Source organism: Labeo rohita, chromosome 20, assembly GCF_022985175.1.
Source record: "Labeo rohita strain BAU-BD-2019 chromosome 20, IGBB_LRoh.1.0, whole genome shotgun sequence".
Taxonomy (NCBI): domain Eukaryota; kingdom Metazoa; phylum Chordata; class Actinopteri; order Cypriniformes; family Cyprinidae; genus Labeo; species Labeo rohita.
In genome coordinates this window covers 13,628,778-13,650,754 of record NC_066888.1, presented here as the reverse complement: position 1 = coordinate 13,650,754, position 21,977 = coordinate 13,628,778, and the positions used below count along the sequence as shown (strand labels likewise).

The 21,977-nt window shown below is 36.9% G+C and overlaps 1 protein-coding gene across 4 annotated transcripts in view; it reads left to right on the top strand.

Annotated features, from left to right (window-relative positions):
• Positions 1–21,977, top strand: part of LOC127182642 (nesprin-2) — a 121,248-nt gene that overhangs the window by 76,105 nt on the left and 23,166 nt on the right. For all 4 annotated transcript variants that reach the window (XM_051138041.1, XM_051138040.1, XM_051138039.1 and 1 more), the window contains 19 exons: positions 1,022–1,227; positions 1,330–1,453; positions 3,353–3,535; positions 4,153–4,299; positions 4,517–4,696; positions 6,047–6,202; positions 6,340–6,495; positions 8,227–8,397; positions 9,334–9,464; positions 9,742–9,946; positions 11,314–11,496; positions 11,629–11,742; positions 11,844–11,998; positions 12,331–12,478; positions 15,047–15,141; positions 15,747–15,978; positions 16,073–16,267; positions 18,442–18,567; positions 21,034–21,189. In XM_051138041.1, coding sequence (XP_050993998.1) covers positions 1,022–1,227; positions 1,330–1,453; positions 3,353–3,535; positions 4,153–4,299; positions 4,517–4,696; positions 6,047–6,202; positions 6,340–6,495; positions 8,227–8,397; positions 9,334–9,464; positions 9,742–9,946; positions 11,314–11,496; positions 11,629–11,742; positions 11,844–11,998; positions 12,331–12,478; positions 15,047–15,141; positions 15,747–15,978; positions 16,073–16,267; positions 18,442–18,567; positions 21,034–21,189 — 3,063 coding nt within the window. The remainder of the gene's footprint in view (positions 1–1,021; positions 1,228–1,329; positions 1,454–3,352; positions 3,536–4,152; positions 4,300–4,516; positions 4,697–6,046; positions 6,203–6,339; positions 6,496–8,226; positions 8,398–9,333; positions 9,465–9,741; positions 9,947–11,313; positions 11,497–11,628; positions 11,743–11,843; positions 11,999–12,330; positions 12,479–15,046; positions 15,142–15,746; positions 15,979–16,072; positions 16,268–18,441; positions 18,568–21,033; positions 21,190–21,977) is intronic.

The following is a 21,977-nucleotide window of genomic DNA, read 5'->3' as shown; positions in this document are numbered from 1 at the left end:
CATGCTTATAATTATATTTATATAATTTATATTATATAAATATATTGAATATATAATATATTTTTCTTAAATGTATACATGTGTGTGTATTTATATAAACATGATAAATACATATAGTACACACAAATATATTATGTAAACACAAACGTTTATTTTGGATGCGATTAATCGTTTGACAGCACTAATTTATTTTTATTTTTGCAGATTAAGAATATTTTTTATTATTTTTATTCTAACTAAAAATTCTTACCAAATTAGAAGCAGATAATGCTGTGTCTAATTAAATTAGCCGAGCACATTATTGACTTCGCTTCAGGGACTCCTGCTCATATTAGTCATTTGGTTGGGTACAGACTAATCAGCAAAAGTAATAAGTATCTGAGACATGTAGGCGTGTGAGGGGGCGAAGTTAAGGGAGAGGGTCTTCTCTTTTCTTTGGTTATATGTTGCATGAAAGTCTTTTTTGGTCCAGCACATGATGTTCCTGATTAAATTACTCAGAGCGATAGTTGCCATATCTGTGGAACTTCATGTTCTGTGGCCTGCATTGGCCGCTCTTTTATTATTTTTTCCCCCCACTATTACGAAAGCTAATTTCTCAGCTACACTGACTCACACAGAACAGTCAGTAGTATACGGTTGATTGCGTTCATATTCTTTCCCCCTTTATGTCTACCAAAGCTCATTACTCTGGTGGATTGATATAGGAGGAACAGCAAGCAACCCCTTTTTGTGTCTGTAATAGATGTACATCAAACTCACTCCCATCCCCACAAGTCACTCCATTTGAGCAAGCAGTTGAAGCTGAGAGAGATGAGGAGGTGGGATGATGAAAAGAGTTAGAGCAGCGATTCCCAAAGTTTGTAGTCTCTGACCACAGTACTTCAGCTGACCACATCCATATATGTGTGTAGATTTGTGTTTTGCATTTGTTATAATGCGTTTATAACTTGTTTATGTTTGTTCGTAGTCCCAAGTGTAAGGTAAAAGTGAACCCTTTTACACTTTCTCTCATTGTCAGAGATTGCACGAGGTACTGAAAGACACAAGACCTCAGGTGTGGGAGATCCAAGACCGACTCAGGATCCTATTAAAAAAGGGCTGTTACCGTGAACGGCCAGGTCAGCCGGTATTAAAATCACAACTGTTGTTACGCTGGATGGAGCTTCATAATCAACTACAACAGAAGATACAATCCACACAGAAGACCATAAAGAATTATGACAGGTGTGAGGAGAAACCTTATAATATTTTTAATTTCATTTTGTAAGGTAAGGTATAAACAGGTGACAAATAAAAGTGTGTGTTTCTTTGTGTTTATATGTGTAGGTTTCAGCATGACTCAGCAGAATTAGAAGAATGGATACGTCGTGCTCAAGAACAGGTTCGGAAGTGGAACAGTTCCTCTGATTCTGGTCTCGTGGACTTCGAAACCGTCTTTACCCAGCTCATGGTGAGCATAGTTTTTTTTAGTCTTGCGTAGCCAGATCTTCAGACTGACGGCAGAAGGTCTGGGAACCTTGGCCGCTTTGACTGGCCAAGGCCTGCCCAAGAGGCCATATGACTGACTGGTAAAGCAACCAATCACGTTTAGTTTTTGTGCAACGTCATGTTTAGGGGTGTGGAAATGTTGCCACAATAACAGACTGGCGTGTAAAACTCTTAGACATATTTTAAAGATTCTATGCTGCAAACTTTACATTTTTCACATACTTTTGAAAATCCAGCGTTTAGTTGATCCTAATAGGTGCTCATCTTCACAGCTGTAAACACGACGGCTTTGTTCTTTCGTGAGTGGGTTTGGCGCCACAGCGTTTTTGTTTCCTGGCGGAATGTTAAAGGAGAAGTCCACTTCCAAAACAAAGATTCACATATAATGTACTCACCCCATTGTCATCCAAGATGTTCATGTCTTTCTTTCTTCAATCGTAAAGAAATAGTTTTTTGAGGAAAACATTTCAGCATTTTTCTTCATATAATGGGACTGGTATGGTGCCCCGATTTTGAACTTCCAAAATGCAGTTTAATTGCGGCTTCAAACGATCCCAAATGCGGTTGTAAAAGATCCCAAAGGAAGAAGGGTTCATAAAAATAACGGGACTTCTTTTTTAAAGAATGTGATATATTTCTCCCGGAAATCCTTTAATCTAACCAACTCCTGAAACTCCTGAAGCGTTTCCAGCTAAGTGTGCCTTATGAATCATTCATTTAGCCAACGTTGCATGGGTGTGACAGCTGAGGCTGAGAATATAGTTGGTTTTTTTTGTTTTTTTGTTTTTTACATGCATAACATGTAGAGCCTATGAAATACATTTTATTTCCGTTTTATTTTTTTCCAATTTAATTTTTTTAGACTGTTTTAATGGTTAAATTAAATTAAATTATTAATCAAAAAGCATGTATAATTAATTGAAATCATGAAACTTGCACAATTTAACAGCAATTTATTATAAGTAAAAAATACATTTTTAAAAGCAAAAAATTATTTTTTTTGCCCTATGAAATAGTTTTTTTGTGTCAAATTGTTTTATTTTTACAAATTCTGTTTTCTCCAGTGGCTGAGAGAGCTCAACATGCTGCAAATAAAAAAACACCTGCAAATTAAGACAACATCATCAGTCAGCGACATATGGTGCAGTTGCACCTCGGCTGAGTCGAATCCCGATTTTTTTTTTTTTCGATCCCACCCCCACTCTCACTCCTACTCACTTCCTGTCTCATTTCCACTGTCCTTTAAAAAAAAAATGGAAAAATGGCTTAAAAAAAAATACAAAAATGCACTGCAAAAAGAGAAACACACTGCAAATACTCACAACACAAACAAATCCAAATGTGCTGCAAATACACACAGACCACATCTGACATGTTTAAGGGAACCACAACAACTTAAGTGACAAACCTGGCTGGTACATGCTTATTATCCTCTGAAAGGTGCAATTTCTGTTAATTTTAACATGCTTTTTATAAATATTATTAGCCTAAAGAAGCTGATGAAATACACAATTACTGAAACTGTAAAACATTATGTAAGCTGGCTACTTTTACAACTTCCCTTACAAACATTTATTCTATTTGCATTTGTTTTCTTACGTTGCAGCGGGTTGAGCTCTCTCGACCACCGTAGTTTTCTGAATTTAATTTTGATAGTTTCAGTATATTTGAATAATCAAAAGCCTACCTGACCTAACTACTTTTGATTAATTGATACAAAATTTGGCAAATTCTGAAATTTCAAAGTTGACATTCTGCGTTATACAGTTAATTCCATTGTCTTACTGGATTCAATGATCCTGTCTGCGTTTTCATGCCTAAAATGCAAAAATAAGAATATGGCTTTGATTGTGTGTTGCAGGAGTTCTTCAAGGAGCTGGAGGTCCATTCAGCACAGAAAGCTTCTGCAGAAAGTGCAGGTGCACAGATACTCCAGTTGACTAACAGCGAAGCTCCAGGTCTGCGCAGACAACTGGCTCAACTTGAGCAGGAATGGACGAACTTGACTAATGAGCTGCCTACCCTCCACCAGGCACAGCAACAAGTACGACTAATGTGTCTCTTTAAAGGAGAAGTCCACTTCCAGACAACAGTTTACAAATAATTTACTCACCCGCTTGTCATCCAAGATGTTCATGTCTTTCTGTCTTCAGTCATAAAGAAATTATGGTTTTTGAGGAAAGCATTTCAGGACTTACTTTCACATTCTTAGTCTTTGTGTGTTCGCTTTGGAAACACTGGGTCTGTAGTTCCGCATGACCTTTCGACATGATTCAATAGTGCGTAGCGTCATGAACGTGCATCCCAGAGCCTGTGCTACACGAGAAAAAATGATTGTTTCACTAGATTGTTTCACACTTCTTCCTTGGCTGGGATCATTTAGAGCCCTTTGAAACTGCATTTAAACTACATTTTGGAAGTTCAAACTCGGGGCACCATATCAGTCCATTATATGGGAAAAAAATCCTGAAATGCTTTCCTCAAAAACCATAATTTCTTCACGACATCTTGGATGTCAAGGGGGTAAGTAAATTATTTGTGAATTGTTGTTCTGGAAGTGGGCTTCTCCTTTAAGTTTCTCTCTACCTCATTGATCTATTAGAAGCAAAACTCTGGCAAACAGATATTGTTTAAGTAAGCATCCTCTTGCCTTCCTCCTAGCTGCTGACAAACCAGACTGACAGTCAGATCTTGGCCAACTTGACCTCCTGGCTCAAACATGTAGAGAAGCGACTGGAGGATGAAAGCTCAGGGGTACATTGTGCCCTCGGTTCCTCTGAGCTGTCTAGACATCTGCAGGCTTTGAAGGTAATGCAAATACAGTACGCTTTTGATTCTTTTGATTTTCTGGTTTCTGATTATTTTATGTTAATTCAATGCTGCATTTATTTAATCCAAAATGTATCAAAGATATTTTGAAATATTACAATTTAAAATAACTGTTGTCTATTTAAATATATTTAAAATGCAATTTATTACTGTGATGGCAAAGCAGAATTTTCACTCTTGTATTTTTACATGTCAGGACCTTAAGGCTGAAATAACCAGTAATCAGCTGTACGTTGACTTTCTGAACCGTCAGTTTGTGGAGGAGGCGGGATCACTAAATGAACCCACCAATCGCAGTGAGCACATTCTGTTTGCTGAGCAACTGGGAGCTCTCAATCTAAGTTGGCTTATTCTGCAGGGCAAAATTGAAAGCAAGGTGAGTGCAGAAGTGCAACATAGTTGCAGCAACTTGTATAACCTCCCAAAGCCATCGTACAGTCATGGCCAAAAATATTGGCACCCTTGCAACCCTTGCAACCCTTTTCTCAGAAAATTGTTGCAGTTGCAAATGTTTTGGTACTCACATGTTTATTTTTTTGTTTCCATTGGAACAAAATTATTGGCACCCTTAACTTAATATGTGGTAGAACACCCTTTGGAAAGGATAACTGAAATCAGTTAGCTTGTGAACTTTGGACCACTCTTCTTTTGCAAACTGCTCCAGGTCATTCAGATTTGAAGGATACCTTGTCCCAACTGCAGTTTTTAGAACTCTACACAGGTTTTCTATGGGATTCAGATCTGGACTCATTGCTGGCCATTTCAGATCTCTCCAGCGCTTGCTTTGTAACCATTTCTGAGTGCTTTTTGAAGTGTGTTTCGGGTCATTGTCCTGCTGGAAGACCAATGACCTCTGGTGGAGACACAGCTTTTTGACACTGGCCACTACATTGCACCCCATAATTCTTTGGTAATCATCAGATGTCATGATACTGTTCACACAGGCATCCAGTGCCAGAAGCACCAAAGCAACCCCAAAACATCTTTGAACCTCCACCATGTTTGACTGTAGGGACTGTGTACTTTTCTTTGAAGGCCTCATTTCTTTTTTTGTAAACAGTGCCATGATGTCCTTTACCAAAAAGCTCTACTTTTGTCTCATCTGTCCACAGTACGTTCTCCCAGAAGGATTGTGGTTTTGTCACATAAGTTTTGGCAAACTCCAGTCTTGCTTTTTTATGTCTTTGTGTCAGCAGCGGTGTCCTCCTGGGTCTCCTACTATAGCGTCCCTTTTCATTCAGATGGCGACGGAGAGTGTGAGCTGACACTGTTGTACCCTGTGTCTGCAGATCAGTTTGAATTTGTTTGGAAGTTAATCAGGGTTCTTTATCCACCGTTAGAACAATCCTTCGTTGTAATTTTTCATTAATTTTGTCCTTCCGTCCACGTGCAGGGAGGTTAGCTACAGAGGTTAGCCATGGGCTGTAATCCTCTTGATGATATTGCGCACAGTGGACAGGAACATTAGGATCTCTGGAGATGGACTTGTAGCCTTGAGATTGTCCAATGGTTTTGTCCAGTCCATTTTTGAGTTCTGTGTGAAATGTTATCAAGTTTGACCTTTTTTCAGTTTTTTTTGTGTTGTTGCAGTGCAAACAAAAACAATAAGCATGTGAATACCAAAACATTTGCAACTGGAAAAGTGTTGCATTTTCTGACAGAATTGCAAGGGTGCCAATATTTTTGGCCATGACTGTATTTGGAATGTGATGTCTTCTGTCTCTAGATGCATGATGTTGAAGACCAATGGCAGGCCAGCGCAGATAGAGAAAAGCGTTTGTGCTGTATGCACAGCTGGATTTCTCAACGTATGCACTGGGTGAGAAACAGCCAGAGACCAGAGAGCTGCTCGCAGATTGAGCAAACATTACAGGAGTGTGAGGTGAGTCTCTTATCTCACAGCTAGCTTAAAGATTTTATGTTGCAGTTGTTATTTGTGGGTGTGAGAGTGAGTCAAAGGAGTGTTTTTAAAAAGGGAAGTGAGAGATATCAGAAAATTGTCACTTTGCTTTATTGCAGGAGACAGAGGAAAGGCTGCAGGTGAAGTCCTCTGAGCTGAAGGCTTTGGGAGGTCTTCACCTGTTCGGGCAGCAGGATGGTGAACATCCCGGAGATCAAGCATTCTCCAAGCAGGTGAATTCAGCCATCCAGGATGCACAAGCGTTGAGTCAACAGGTAAGTTCTTAAACCCTGTGACAGAATGCATCAGTAAATTTGTGCATATTGGCCACATATGTCCCTGGACCACAAAACCAGTCTTAAGTAGCACGGGTATATTTGTAGCAATAGCCAAAAATACATTGTATGGGTCAAAATTATTTTGAAATTATTTATATTTATCTTTTATGCCAAAAATCATTAGGATATTAAGTAAAGATCATGTCCCGTGAAGATATTTTGTAAATTTCCTACCGTAAATATATCAAAGCTTAATTTTTGATTAGTAATATATAATGTGCATTGCTAAGAACTTCATTTGGACAACTTTAAAGACGATTTTTTTTACACCCTCAGATTCATGATTTGCAAATAGTTGTATTTCGGCCAAATATTGTCCTATCCTAACAAACCAATGGAAAGCTTATTTCAGATGATTTATACATTTCAATTTAAAAAAATTGAACATAATGACTAGTTTTGTGGTGCTAGGTCACATACACTACTTTTAAAAAATGTGGGCTCAGTAATTTTGGGTTCAGCAAGGATGATTAAATTGATTAAAATGTATCATTTTTGGTTTGGTTTCACAGACAGGGCTTAGCTTAGGCCAGGATTTGGTCATGGTTCAGTTAGGACATTTAAGTAATTTTAAGTATTTATGTAAGCATTACTGGTGTGCATCTTGAGACAAAACAAAGGCAATGATATATTTTATGATCAGTCAGTGCAAGTTTCTTTCCATTGAAACAGCTCAGACATACATTTTAGTCTAGGACTATGCTTAAGCCTTGTCTGTGAAACCGGGGGTTAATTTCCACAAAAATATTAAGCAGCAGATTAGTTTTCAACATTGATAATAAATGTATCTTGAGCATCAAATCAATATAATAGAATGATTTCTTTTATACTCTGACACTGAAGACTGGGCATCAATCACAGGAATAAAATACATATTAAAATATATTAAAATTGTTATTTTCATTTAGAATTAAAATCAGAATCATAATTAATTGTAATATTTCAAAACATTACTGTTTTAGTGTATTTTTGATCAAATAAAAGCAGCAAATCAGTCTAAATGAACAATATAATGGCATTAATGGGAAGACTAATTAAAAAAAGTAAGTAAATAACTCACACATTTAGATATAACCGCTTTGTTGTGTCAAAATAAGACTTAAAATGACCTGAAAACATGATCTGTGGGAGTTTTTAGTGTGTAATCAGCTTGGTGATATTAAAGTAAATCTTTGTGTCTGTGACCAATATTTACAGAGCTTTCGTGACTGATGATCCAAAAAATGTAAAAATAATTAAAAGTTTACGATGAAAAAGAATAGCTGAACATAAGTGCACAAATAAAATATATTGTTTCAGTTGTTACTGCCTTGAGTTATTGTTTTGGAAAAAATGTAAAATGCTTACAAACACTAACTTGATGAGATTCATACTTGGCTTTAATAAATATAATACTGATTACTTTGGTAATGTAAAAATATTACATAGATCTTTTTTTCTTTTTCTGATATTCTGTATAAGTAATGTTCATTTAACCAAGAAAATGTGACTGACATGAATTTATATTTGAAAAGAAAAAAAAAAAAATTATTTGCCTCCTCAAATTTGTTTCTGTAAAGACTGCTTCGCAAGGTTGCAAAATCTTCAGATGTGTCAAGTCATAGTTCATTCATCATTTTTGATTAGCCAAAGAAATGTTATTCTAGCAATATGTGTGTTTTTTCGTAGATAAATGTCCTCAAGTCAGATTTACAGCCGGTCAAAGATGAATGGGCTCACTTTGAATCTAAAATGAGTGCAGCAGAACTGCAAACAACCGGGGTGGTCTACAAGCTGAAGCTCTACAGAGTTCCTGTGTTGTCATCTGAGCAGTGCCGAACTCAGGTGGAACATCTGCAAGTGAGTAAACAGCTCCGATTACAAAAAAATGTTTGTTTGTTTTTCTAAATTGAAAGTGTTAAATTAATAATAATAAACGTTAAAGGAGCACTCCACTTTTTTTGAAAATAGGCTCATTTTTCATCTCCCCAAGAGTTAAACAGTTGAGTTTTACCGTTTCGAATCCATTCAGCCGATCTCCGGGTCTGGCGGTAGCACTTTTAGCATAGCTAAGCATAGATCATTGAATCCAATTAGACCGTTAGCATCTCGCTCAAAAATGACCAAAGAGTTTCAATATTTTTCCTATTTAAAACTTGACTCTTCTGTAGTTACATTGTGTACTAAGACCGATGGAAAAATGAAAAGCTGTGATTTTCTAGGTCGATATGGCTAGGAATTATACTCTCATTTTGGCGTAATAATCAAGGAACTTTGCTGCCGTACCATGGGTGCAGCAGGCGCAATGATATTACTCTGCAACTACACAAACTTAGTGCCGGTCACTTTCAGGCGCTGCGTAATATCATTGATTGATCATTCATTGTTCTTTATTTATTACGCCAAAATTAGAGTATAGTTCCTAGCCATATCGACCTAGAAAATCGCATCTTTTCTATTTTCGTCCATCTTTGTACACAATGTAACTACAGAAGAGTCAAGTTTTAAATAGGAAAAATATTGTCATTATATATGGTCATTTTTGAGCAGGATGCTACCGGTCTAATCAGATTCAATGATCTAGGAAAGTGCTACCGCTAGATCCGGAGATCGGCTGAATGGGTTCGAAAACCGTAAAACTCAACTGTTTTCAAAAAAAGTGTAGTGTTCCTTTAATGTTTAAGCATCAATTTTATTCTCCCAACATGACAGTTCACATAATATAAATATTCAATATTGCCATTACTGTTAGCAGTGTGATTTATTGGTTGTTATATTATGCATGCTTCCTAACAGGAGCTTGAAAGGGAGCTGAACCGACCAGAGACCGGGACCCATTTAACTGAGGTGTTCTCTGACTTGAAAGACAAACTGAGCCCTTACGCATCTAAACTTTTGTCTGATCGTCTTGAGAAAGAGACAGCTCGGTACGTATTTTTACTTCACAGTCCCATTCTACCCTTACTTTAATTTGCCTTTTAAATCAAAATTACTCTTTGAAATTCCACCAAATTGACAATATCTCTGACATTGTGTTCATCATTGTTGAGGAAGCTACTTTAAACTGGTAGCATCTATAAAAATTAGCTAATGAATCTTGATTATTTGGTTTAGTTGAGTGAATCATTTACGTGAATGATGCATGAACAGATTTACTAAAATGGATTTCTCTGGACTTATGTGGGTATTAATGTTTGTTTTCAGACATCAAGCAGTGACTGAAGATGTGCATGCAGATTTACTAAAGGCACAGAATGCGTTGCGGCTTTGGCTGGAATACGAGCGCCTCACAGGAGAGTGCTGTGTTCATCTAAATCAGCACTGGGAGAGGCTTGGAGAGCTTATGAATTCTTCATACAAATTAGAAAACGCTGTAGAACTGCTCAACAGCAGGATGCAAAGCATCAATGTAAGTAATTAGTAGTATTTTGGCCCCTTTAACACCTGGCATTAGGATGCGTTTCCTATATGCATATATATATCATATGATTTGAAATATTGTTAATTAAATTAGATGGTTATTTTAGATTTGAACTCTAATATGACTATTGACCTCAATTACCTAAAAATGACTGAAAATGCATGCTAATGCCAGGTGAGAGCTCAGAGCAGATGAGAAATTAATTGAAATGCAATAGGTCAGAAGTACAGAACACAATCAAGTACATAATTGAAAGGTTAGCGGCTAACAAAACTGTTTACAACAGCAACCCTAGAGCATACTAAACCCATGCAATTCACAGCAATAATGATGCACAGAAATATTTTTATGTTTTACTGTTTGTAAATACAAAGGAACTGGTCTGGTATTAATTTTTGTAATTCTGAAAGAAAATAACATTTTGCAAAGTAACGATACACAGTGAAAAAGCAGGCCTGAATGATAGACAATTTCAGCATGTGCTTGTTAAGTGCTAAAGTGTTCTAGTCCTACAGATGGGTCTGCGGTACTTCAGTCCAGTTGTGCTTTTGAAAAGAAGGAACATTGAGATCTGAGCTGGAGATTTTCTCAGTGGGCTAAAAATACCAAATGAGACCTGTGCTACTCTTACCAAAAAATGTTCAGCACAAAAGAATGTAGAATAATGAATCGTTTTTTCTTGTTAAAGAATTTTTTTGCATACGCACAGTTTCTTAAACTTCCCAAAAAACAAACAAATAATATTATATTTATGTTAATAATCAATAAATATTCAAAAACAAATGTATTAGTTGTGTCTGAATAATGTGTGTTTAGTCTGAATAATGTGTGTCTATGAAATTATATTTTTTAATAATTTTAGATGTCTATAAAATGTAAATAAATAAAAGGAATAATAAAAAATTAAGACAACCTTTTTTATTAATCTTATTTGATTCTAATGTTTTCAGTAGCTGCCATATTTATTTCATACAAAAGTTGAAGGCTGCATGTATTTGATCAGAAGTAAATAAAAAAAACAGTAATATTGTGAAATATTAGCAATTAATAATCATTTCTATCATTTTAAAATGTAATTTATTCTTGTGATGGCAAAGCTGATTTTTAGCGGTCATTATTCCAGCAGTTTTCAGTGTCACATGATCCTTTAGGAATTATGCTAATATGCTGATTTTCTGTTCAAGAAACATTTCTTATTATTATCAATGTTTTAAATATATATATATATATATAACTTGCTTCAAACAAACACTAGTATAAGTCATTAAAAAGCTTTTTATGGCTTGATAAATTATGTAATTTCCTGTGTGGCTTTTCTAACCCAAATTACTTTAAAAAAACAATGTCTTCCACAGGATCTGGAGAAAGATATGCCTGCCTTGCAAAGCAGTGTGGGAAAAGTCCTGGAGGCCTCAAAGCTTCTCACTGGACAGATGACACCTCAGTCAGCCCCGCTAATCGAATCAGAAACTAGGTTGCTGTCACGTGACCATTTGCATCTCAGCAAGGCGCTTTCTGACATCGGGGCACAAGTTCAGGTGAGGGCGATGTGCAGTTTCTATCTTTAAAAGACTAAATACAACTTTAAATCAAAGTAATCTGATTGATCTGCGAATTGATGGCAAACATACAACGTCCTACACGAGTGTTGTGCTGTTCTCGATCCACAGGAGGAGCTGGAGGAGCACCGCCGTTTCAGCACGGAGTTGAAATCAATGGAGCAACAACTTAAAAATTTCGAGAGAATTGTGAGCTCTTCTGCTACAAGCATGGAAAGTCTAAAGGTGAATCTGAATTTCTTGAGGTTGTATCTTGGTGTTTTAGAGCAAACTAAAAGGTTACACTTTGATTTTATGTAAATGTTTTTCTTTTTTCTGTCGCTAAGATGGTTCTGTTAGATCTGAATGGGCTGAACCCTAACCTTGCTGCTCTGAATCAAACAAGTTTCGGACTCTCCTTAAGCTCTACAGAGAAAGAGAGGCTGCAGACCCTCAACACACAGTGGGCTCAAGTCTTCTCTCAGGGCTCGGAGCAACACAGGCAAGTGAAACTTCACTGAATTAAAACTGTTCAGTTCTCAAACATCTTGATTTAGCCCTGGAAAACACTTAATCCTCTATATCCTGAGAATTTTATTTCCTCACCCTTTTATTTTATTTCAAACCATTTTAAAAAATGTCCTGTTGTGTTCCATTGACAATAAAAATACTGGTATGGAACAACATGATGGTGAATTTTTATTTTTGGGCGAACTATTACTTTTTTTTTCTCATTTTCTAATTCTAATTTTCTAATTACTAATTTTTTCCTGTAAACAAGCTTTTTACACCCTAAAATTAGCCGTGAATGCCAATGCACGTCTCTGTCCGTAGGATGATGTATGGAGAGCTGCTGTGTTCTCAGAGCTTCCAACAGAAGTGCCAGTGCTGGATGGAGCTCCTGGACAAAATCGAGGCTGGATTATCCAATCAGACGTCTGGAGACTGTGCTGCTGTAAGAAAGCAGCTAGCTGCACATCAGGTAGAGCGTACTGTTAAATCCAGTAGAAAAGTATTTTCTAATATTCTTTTTCATCATGCAAATCCTGTTGCTTCATAATGGCCTTGTAAACATGCCTAACACATTCCAATTAAAGCGATAGTTCATCCAAAACTGATAATTCTGTCATTAATTACTCACCCTCATGTCGTTCCAAACCCATAAGACCTATAAGTTCATCTTTAGAACACAAGATATTTTAGACGAAATCAGAGAGCTTTCTGACTCATCTGCATAGACAGCAACACAACATGTTTAAAATCCAGAAAGGTAGTAAGGACATTGTTAAAATAGTCCATGTGGCAACAGTGGTTCAACCGTAGTGGTATGAAGGTACAAGAATACTTTTGTGTGCAAACTTTATTCAACAGTTTCTTCCTTTCTGGGCCTTGGACGTGGTAGTTGTGTTGCTGTCAATGCAGGGTCAGAAAGCTCTCGGATTTTATTAAAAATATCTTATGTTGTGTTCTGAAGATGAACGAAGGTCTTACGGGTTTGGAACGAAATGAAGGTGAGTAATTCATGACAGAAATTTCATTTTTGGGTGAACTATCCCTTTAAGACCCTGTTCTGAAAAATCTTTATTCTAGAAAATGCTTTAAAATCTAAATCTTTCTTTCAGTTCTTTTTTTGGGCTCTTTTCCACATAGCACAGAATGACTTGCGTTTAGTCATGCTTAGATATAAATGAGTATTCCTCTCGTGGATTTTACAAAGACAAAGAATTACTGGTTTATTCTAGCTATGATTTCTAGAAAGTAGAATACTGACTTCATGATTTAATGGCATTAATACTATTAATGCTACAAAGGTTTGGGGTTGGTAAGTTTTTTTTTTTTTTTTTTTTTTTTTTGAGAGACAGAGAACATTTTAATGCCTTTATGCTCACCAAGTCTGACAAACAAAAAGAAGTAATATTTACGGGTTTAAGCACGTAGCACTAAAATCCTATTGTAATTGTTAGAATGGGCAAGGATCAGCAATCTCCATGTAAAACTGATCGGGCAGACCAAACCATAAGTCATAGAGACTTGAAACTCGAAGGGAAGGAAGTATTCAGTACTTACACTGTCTACAAAGTCACCAGTGCTCGCCCCAATTGACCTGACGGGACGCTACAGTGATCAAAAGTACAAAATCGCTTATAACTTCTAAACCATTTGTCACAGACTCAAATGTCTTATGTCATTTGAAATTTTTAGTATTTTGCAATTTAAAAAGGACGCCAACACGTTTGAAAGGGGCAGGACTGCTTTTACTAAAATGGCTATAACTTTTGAACGGAATGAAAAATCTTCACCAAAAGCATACGTAAGGGATGAATCTGAGGTCACACCACAAGTGGTTGTAAGGACATTTGTGTATCTCAAAAAAACATGGCCACCAGAGGCCGATGAACTTTGAGCACCTATTAGGCCAGACTAACGGAGGTCGATCGGAAGAAAACTCGGTGGGCCTATTTGACTCACGGCCCTAAAGGTCTTTGGAGATTTGAAAGAAATTGGCCACTGCATCGCATTTCAAGGGCATAAACGATTGTATATTGCACGTTTTTTCATGCATATATACGATATTCACATCATACAATACAATAGACCTCCTTATTCTGAACAGCTTTGCCTCTTTAACCCCTGCTGTCAATCAAACCATTTGTTAAATGATTGAGAAAATGTAAAAAACCTACTTTTGTGAGCTAGACCTAGGTTTTTTGCTCAGTCTGGAAAAAACACTGCAGTGCAATTCTCTGAAATCTCTAGGTCAATAATTATTTTTAAAAAAAAGCAATAACAGGGTTGTTTAGACAAGGGTCCTGTCCAAATATACCTAAAAGCCTATAAAGCCTAAACGAAAACTTAAAACTTCATGAAACCTGGTGAGCACATGCGACAGGTGATTCTAAACAAGCGTTCAAAGGTTTAGGGAGATCATTCTGTAGCTGAGGCTATAATGTTAAAAAAACATCATATTTCTATGGCAAATTACCTGTATTTGCCAAAACTGCTTTTTTAAATCATTGATTTAGGTGGTCACAGGCTTGCTAAAAAATATGTAATGTCTTTTTTTTTTTGTATGTGCTTAAATGCCTATACCGTTAAACCTGCTTGCAGCTATATTCTGAAATATTATTAATTATTTTTTATTATTAATTCAAAGTTAGCTGTATTCTAATATACTACATTTTCAAATGTAATTTATTCCTGTCTTGGCAAAGCAGAATTTTCAGCATTATTACTCCAGTCTTCAGTGTCATTCGATCCTTCAGAAATCTTTCTAATATATTGATTTGGTGCTTAAACATTTTTGAGTACTATCATGTGGAAAGTGTAATAATAGTTTTTAGGATCCTTTGATGAATAGAAATAATTAGAGAAGCAATAATTTGAAATATAAATCTTTGTATCGTTATAAATGTAACCCTTTTTAATTTATTGAACTCTTTTTAATAAAATAAGAGCAGCGGGAACTCTTTGTAAGAGAGTATTGTGTAATTTATATTTGAAATGGTTGTAGAGAGCTCATCTATTCATATATTAGTAATAAATCTTGCAGAGGCTGAAAGTGGAGACCCTCATCAGTCAGCAGCTACAGGATGCCATGATCAATGAGGCTTCACACTTCCTGGAGAGCAGTCAGAATGAGGACAGGTAAGCTTTTGTAACTTACTCCCTAGTACTACCTCAGGGTTTTCTTACTAACCTCCAGTGTGGGACTCTTCCATGGATAAGAAATCAAAGAATGTGGTTTAATAATTTGCTCTGAACGGGATGTCTCCTGGTGAGTAATTAAAACCGTGGTTCTCCAACTGATTTTTTTCCACGGGCTCCAGATGAGGCCATAACTCTTGGACTTATGTGGTGTGGAAGAGCTCCTTTGAGCTCAGCACTGGAACAAGCTGGCTCGCTCTCAGGAAAAGAAACTGCATGTGCAACCAGCATGAAATCATTTTTCTTTTCAGCTATAAGTGCTGCTTCAGGTGAAACTCCTGCATGGTTACATTCAAGATGTTTCTTGGGTCTGGTTTTCCATTGCAGGAACAAATATCATGTAGAGAGCCACATAAATGTGGTTGGTTTATTTTTCAGGTGACTGGTAAAGCTAATAGCCAGTGGATTTGCAGCTTGTTTTATGATATTAACATCTTTATGATGTGTTGCTCATCAGCTGTAACGTCTGTGGTCTCTTTAATTGAAAGTATTAGTTTACCCAAAAATGAACATTGTCATCCTTTACTCACCTTCGTTGTGAGCAGGAGTCATCTGATCATGAGACTCACCCAGCTAAAAGCACGATGGCAGGAGACACAGCAGCGGGTCCAACAGCATGGAAATTGTCTGGAAGGGCTAATGGGACACTGGCAACTTTATGAGGTTGGCTCAAGGAGGCTTTCAAAGTTACTCAGACACATCAAAGAACTTCTGCCACCAGCAGGACTGGCACCGTGCAGCTTACAGCAACTCCAGTGCTCTGTAAAAGACTTTGAAGTAAGATGCGTCAGTAAAGAGAATACAATGATCAACTCTTTCAGATGCTAACGTTGGACTATTATTAGTACCTTACATGTTTTTTATCTCACAGTTGATAGAGGAGCAACTACAGTGTCATGAAGAGCTTTACAGGGAGACTGTGGAGGCAGGAACACAGATCCTTATGATAACAGATGCGCGGACGCAGACACGCCTGCGGACTGAACTGGATATTCTCAAAGAGATGTGGGAGCAAAGCTGTGGCCTTGTGGGGAAAAGAAAGGCTCTTGCAAACACCATAACTCATGTATGTGACCCAATTCTCATGTTTCCCAGACTGTCTTAAAGGTCCACTTCCAGAACAAAAATGTACAGATAATTTACTCACCCCCTTGTTATCCAAGATGTTCATGTCTTTCTTTCTTCAGTCAGTAAGAAATTATGCTTCTTGAGGAAAATATTTCAGGTATTTTCTCAATATAGTGGACTTCAATGGTGCCCCCAAGTTTCCAAAATGCAGTCTAAATGCAGCTTCAAAGGGCTCTAAACGATCCCAGCCAAGGAAGAAGGGTCTTACCTAGCGAAACGATCAGTTTTTTCTAAACAAATTGACAGTTTATATACTTTTTAACCTCAAATGCTCGTCTCGTCTCGTCTGTGTAAACCGGGTCAATACAGTTAGGGTATGTCGAAAAATTCCTGTCTCGTTTTCTTCTTCAACGTCAAAATCGTCCTACATCGCTGTTTTACCATTGTAAAGGACGTTTGATCTTCTTTGTGTGTTCACTTTGTAAACACTGGGTCGGTGCTTCTGCAGTCTTTAACGTATTGAATTGGAAAAAACAGAGTTTTTGAGGTTAGAAAGTATAAAAATTGTCAATTTGTTTAGAAAATGACTGATCGTTTTGCTAGATAAGATATTAAACTGTATTTTAAAAGTTCAAACTTGGGGCACCATTCAAATCCACTATATGGAGATAATTCCAGAATTTTTTCCTCAACAAACATAATTTCTTATTGACTGAGTGAATTATCTGTAAATTTTTGTTCTGGAAGTGAACATCTCTTTTAACTAGTCAGTATTTGAAAGTTCCTACTCACGAATAATTTCTCTGTCCAAACAAAGAGAAATTCACATTCTACTGGTACTAATGATGTATGTGTGTGTGTGTGTGTGTAAATTCTCAAATACCCCCTACCATCCACCATACGCTTTAGGGGGTCTGTTAAAACTCAGTGGTCTCAGGGGAGGCGAGAGAGACGCAGACTCCCACCGTAACTTTACCTGCTGGTGTCACTGACAATTTTACTTTAGAAGAACATGTGATTTATACATCATATTTTGTAATATTTGACTGTTTTATTTTTCTACTATGATTTTTGCCTCCTCCGAGGAAACGCCCCTGATACATACCCTGCTAATTATAAAACAAATAGTAGAAATATAACAAGGATTTGGACCAATCTGATTAGTACTGGCACCCTTGTCTTATTGAATTCTTTGTTTGCATGGGCAGAGCAAAGTCAGTGGTTATCATGGGGGCTTTCTTAGCCGCCATTGACCTACATACTCTACTGAGCGTTTCACTGATAAAGTGCTTCATTTTGAGGATGAGAGATCAGCCGTAATCTCGCCATAATCCATAAATGAGGCAGCTGGGCCATATCACACAGAACAAGGGCTTTCAAAACCACGGCTACTAAGCCACTGTGCAGTTCGATGTCTACGTGGATCATCTGTCATTGTTCACACACAATCCCAAAATGCCCTGAGGCCTAAAGTAGAGGTAGATGTGGGAGCAAAGCTTCGAAAGTTCTGTTAAATGTGTAACCGGTAACTCTTTCATATTCCATTCTCCTTCATTCAAAAACCTTAATGTACAGTCGCACTGACAGCATAATTTGTCACGTCAACTATTGATGACAAGATGCAAATTTGTAATCCGACATAGTTTATTTGCACTCTGGAGCGCTTGGGACATATTTGAAGTAATAACTTTGAACATTGCCAAATGTAAATTAGTTTATAGTGTAAACTTGAGGTTAATCCCCTGTACTGTTAAATATTGTGTAACATTGAAGTCACGCCCACTCATAACCAGCTCTGATTGGCTCTTCTTTTTGGAATGATGACATCATTGTTTTGAAGGGGTTTAGAGAGTGTGGAAGTCTGTTTGTGTGCAGTTGCTCACAATAGGTGGGGGATGGTGTATCCCCATGTGAAAGGGAAATCCCTCTTCAGTGATCTGAGATAATAGTGACAGCACCCAAAATACAAGCACATCAGTGGTTCTCTTCACCAGAATTTATAGATCAGGGTCAAAATGATTTAATTGACATTATGCCACACATACTGTTGGTTGAGATCAAAACTGTATTGAACCTGAAAGATTCTTTTAAGTCTAAAACTGTATGATCTAGTATTGTTTTTCAGTGTTAAAAAGATTATAGAGATAAACAGCTTTTGCTGTTTCTTTGCAGAACTGGAAGCTCTGTGAAACTGGCCTGGCTGATAGTGCTCTCAGACTGGAAGAGATAAAAGCAAGACTGAAGAGTCCACTGCCAGAGAAGCTGGAAGATCTAAAGACACACATGCAGCTCATCAAGGTAACATGTTTTTTTGAAAGTGATGACAGTGAACCAGCAAACAATCAGTTAGAATCCAGATTCAGGTAATTTGGCTATTGATAATGTAACTGATCATGTTTTTTTCAACCAAGGCTAATTGGAAATACTTACCCCTATATACATTTCTGCAAAACTGAAAAAACGTACCTTTATGTACGAATCACTGCAGTTTCCAGTTTAAATTAACACTAAAAGCATTAAAACTCTGACAACTTGTATTCCTTTTCACACAAAGAATGATTTACAGGTACTGAATTTTGATTTATAAACCTAATTTTGACACAGTTACTTGCAGAATACTATGTTATGACTTCAAAACAATTTTAGCATCCCACACGATTTGAAAACTGGTGCTTTTGAACATTGTCATCACAAGTATAGCTTCATATGCAAGAGTTTTTTAATTCAGTAGGTTTGCTCGGTAGCCCACCCGATATGGCATTGCACTTGAGTGATGAAGAGCTCCAGTACGAATCCCGTGAAACTATGGTTTGACAAAACAGCTCAAATCCGCATAAGGAACTTAAAATAGCACTTTGCATGTGATAACAATATCGGGTAAGTTTAGGGTGGGGTTTGGTGTAGGGGGTGTTTCCAAACGATAGAGCATTATCCTTTAGCGACAGTCCACCGGATATTTGAATTCTGAACAGCCGCAATACGTACCTCAAACGGCGTAATAAAAACGCAGCAATACGTGTCTGTACCAATGTAATAAAAACGGGTCATGTAATAAATGTGTGTTTAGGGTCACTCTCTGGACATTTCACTTTGAAACTGCTGCGAAACATGTAGTAAGGTGCGTAATTACGGTGTTGCAGAAATATATATAGAGGCACATATTTTCATGAGCCTGGGTTGTTTTTTTGTTATTTGGAAATAAACAAATTTTTTTTTTTTTTTTTGAAGTGAACACACTTAAAGAGTTATTTAGTATAATTTTACAAAACAAAGTTTTAGAATTTTTATCATACGTTAATGTAAAAAATCTTGCGTAATATAACTTTTTGGTTTGTTTGCTGTTTTTTTATTGTGTTTGCTATACTTGTATTTGTTAATAGTTTTTGGCACAAAAACAGCCTAAGATGCTGACATGGCATTAAATAAAAATATACTACTACTACTGAAAATAAACCAACATTTTGAGAAGAAAAAAATAGAGAGAGGGGAAAAAATACATAAAAACACTGAAACAATTTTTAAAAATTGAAGATTTATGAAGTTTCTTAAAACAAATGTTTTAAGAAGTTGGAAAATATGGAGAAAAACTGAAAGGAAAAGTTGCCATAAAATAAAGAAAAATGTACTTTTTTTCATAATTTATTAACCAATGCAGGCTAGTTTGTGAAAATGGTGAGATGTTTTTGGTTCCACTTCATAGATTTAGGATCAGTTTAAATCATGCTGAAGAACATGGAGTAATTAACGCAACAGGGAAACAAACCAAATACTAAACCGTTCTAAAATTCATGTACACTGCTGTAAGTTTTGGAGTAGTAAAACATTTTAATGTTTTTGAAAAATGCTTAACCGAAGCTGCATTTATTTAATCAAAAAAGTAAGATCATGATGTATTATTACAATTTAAAATAAGTTTTCTATTTGAATATTTTCTTAAAATTACTGACCCCAAATTTAAGAACATTAGTGTATATAACCGTCTCGCTTTCACAAATTGCTATGTAATGTATATTACATTGTTTATGTAATATGAAATAAAATTATTTAATTATTCAATTAAAAAGGAAAAATGTAGTAATTTTTACTAGTCTTCTCAGACGTTTGGACCCTGCTCTATAGTTTAAAATCAATTAACTTTAAATGTACACATTGCTTCTGTTTCTTTGGTGACTCCGAGAATACAGTTGATTGTGGAAAACTGCTGCATAGATTGTACCAGTTCTTACACTATTACACGGGTAATTAAATGTCAGTTGGCAGAAAAAATTCCTACTTGGCTTTGATTGTCAAACTAAGTGCTTTCATCTGCCAACTAAATTCTAGTGTGTTTTAATACACTCAACTATTACCAAGGTCTTTGGTAAAGAAAAAAAGACACCTGTTGATATAATCATATCACTTTAAAAATGTGTTAATAACCCATTTGCTGAGACTGATTTTATTTCCTATTGATTAAGCCCTGATGAGGAAGAGTCTTTCAGTGAAGGTGGGTGAAACTGACAAACAAAGGAAATAATAGTGTCTTTAACATGTTTGGCCTTTACCCCATCACCCCTTTCCATGCTGTTATGGGTGCTCTGCCCTCCTCCCCCGTTCAACCCTCCCACCTCCCCCTCTCCGCCTCCTCCCCTCCCCCGTCCCATCCAGCGGGCCTTAATCCCGAGCGCTAATGACAGGGACACAGAGAGAGGGAGAGAGAGGACTAGAGTTAGCGTGCGCCAGTTGAGTGGAGTTTAACTTGGTGCTGGTTGCTGTGTTATGCAGGAGGACGAGGACAAGCTGCAGATTTGGGCTGGAGGACTGAAAGAGCTGAGCACCATGAAGGCAGATGTGTCCCAGTACGTGCTGCCCACAGACACAATGCTGCTCCAGGGACAGGTGGAAGAACTTCACAGCCAGTGGGAAGAACTGTGCTTGAAGGTGAGTGTTTGTGTTGGAGAGGAGAAAGAGAGAGTAGGAGTAGGAGGGAAAGAGAGGCTGTTGTCCAGGCAGCATTGAAAGGCACACAATGATTCACCGCTGGAAGTGGGGGGGAACTTCACAGTGCCGCATGGCACAGAAAAAGAGAGGGAAAATGAGAATGTATGTGAATTGATCTAGATTTATAGTCATCATGATAGTTTTCTCCTCAGAAAGTGTCAGATGACACACACCTTGTGAAAAATAGCACAAGGAAAAATCTGTCACTTGCCTTAAAGGGACAGTTCAGACCAAAATGGATATTTTCATTTACTCACCCACTTGCTGGTTCAAACCGTATGATGTTTTTCTTCTGTGGAGCACATAAGGTGAAATTTTGAATCATGAAAGTGACAGTTTTCCATGCATTACAAAGAATTGTGAATGAATGTCCATTCGAGATTCAAAATGGTGCGGAAATCCCCATAAAAGTATCACGAAAGTTGTTCATATGCCTCATCCACTATATCAGTTTCAGAAAACTTGAAATTATTTTCATCTTTTGGGATGTTACCTCTTCAACAGCATCATTAAGCGATGAACAGTTGAAATCAAAAACATGATCTGTCCAATTCATCAGACTAAATTAGAATCAGACAATTTTGTGAACCAGTCAAATGAAAAGATTTGGTCTATCTTTTAATTGAATTATGCTTTAAATTAATGCTTTTTACTCACACCAAGCTGTCGTATGACTTCAGAGTCTTGAAATATAGTACAAGAGACACATGGACCACTTTTTGGAGCTT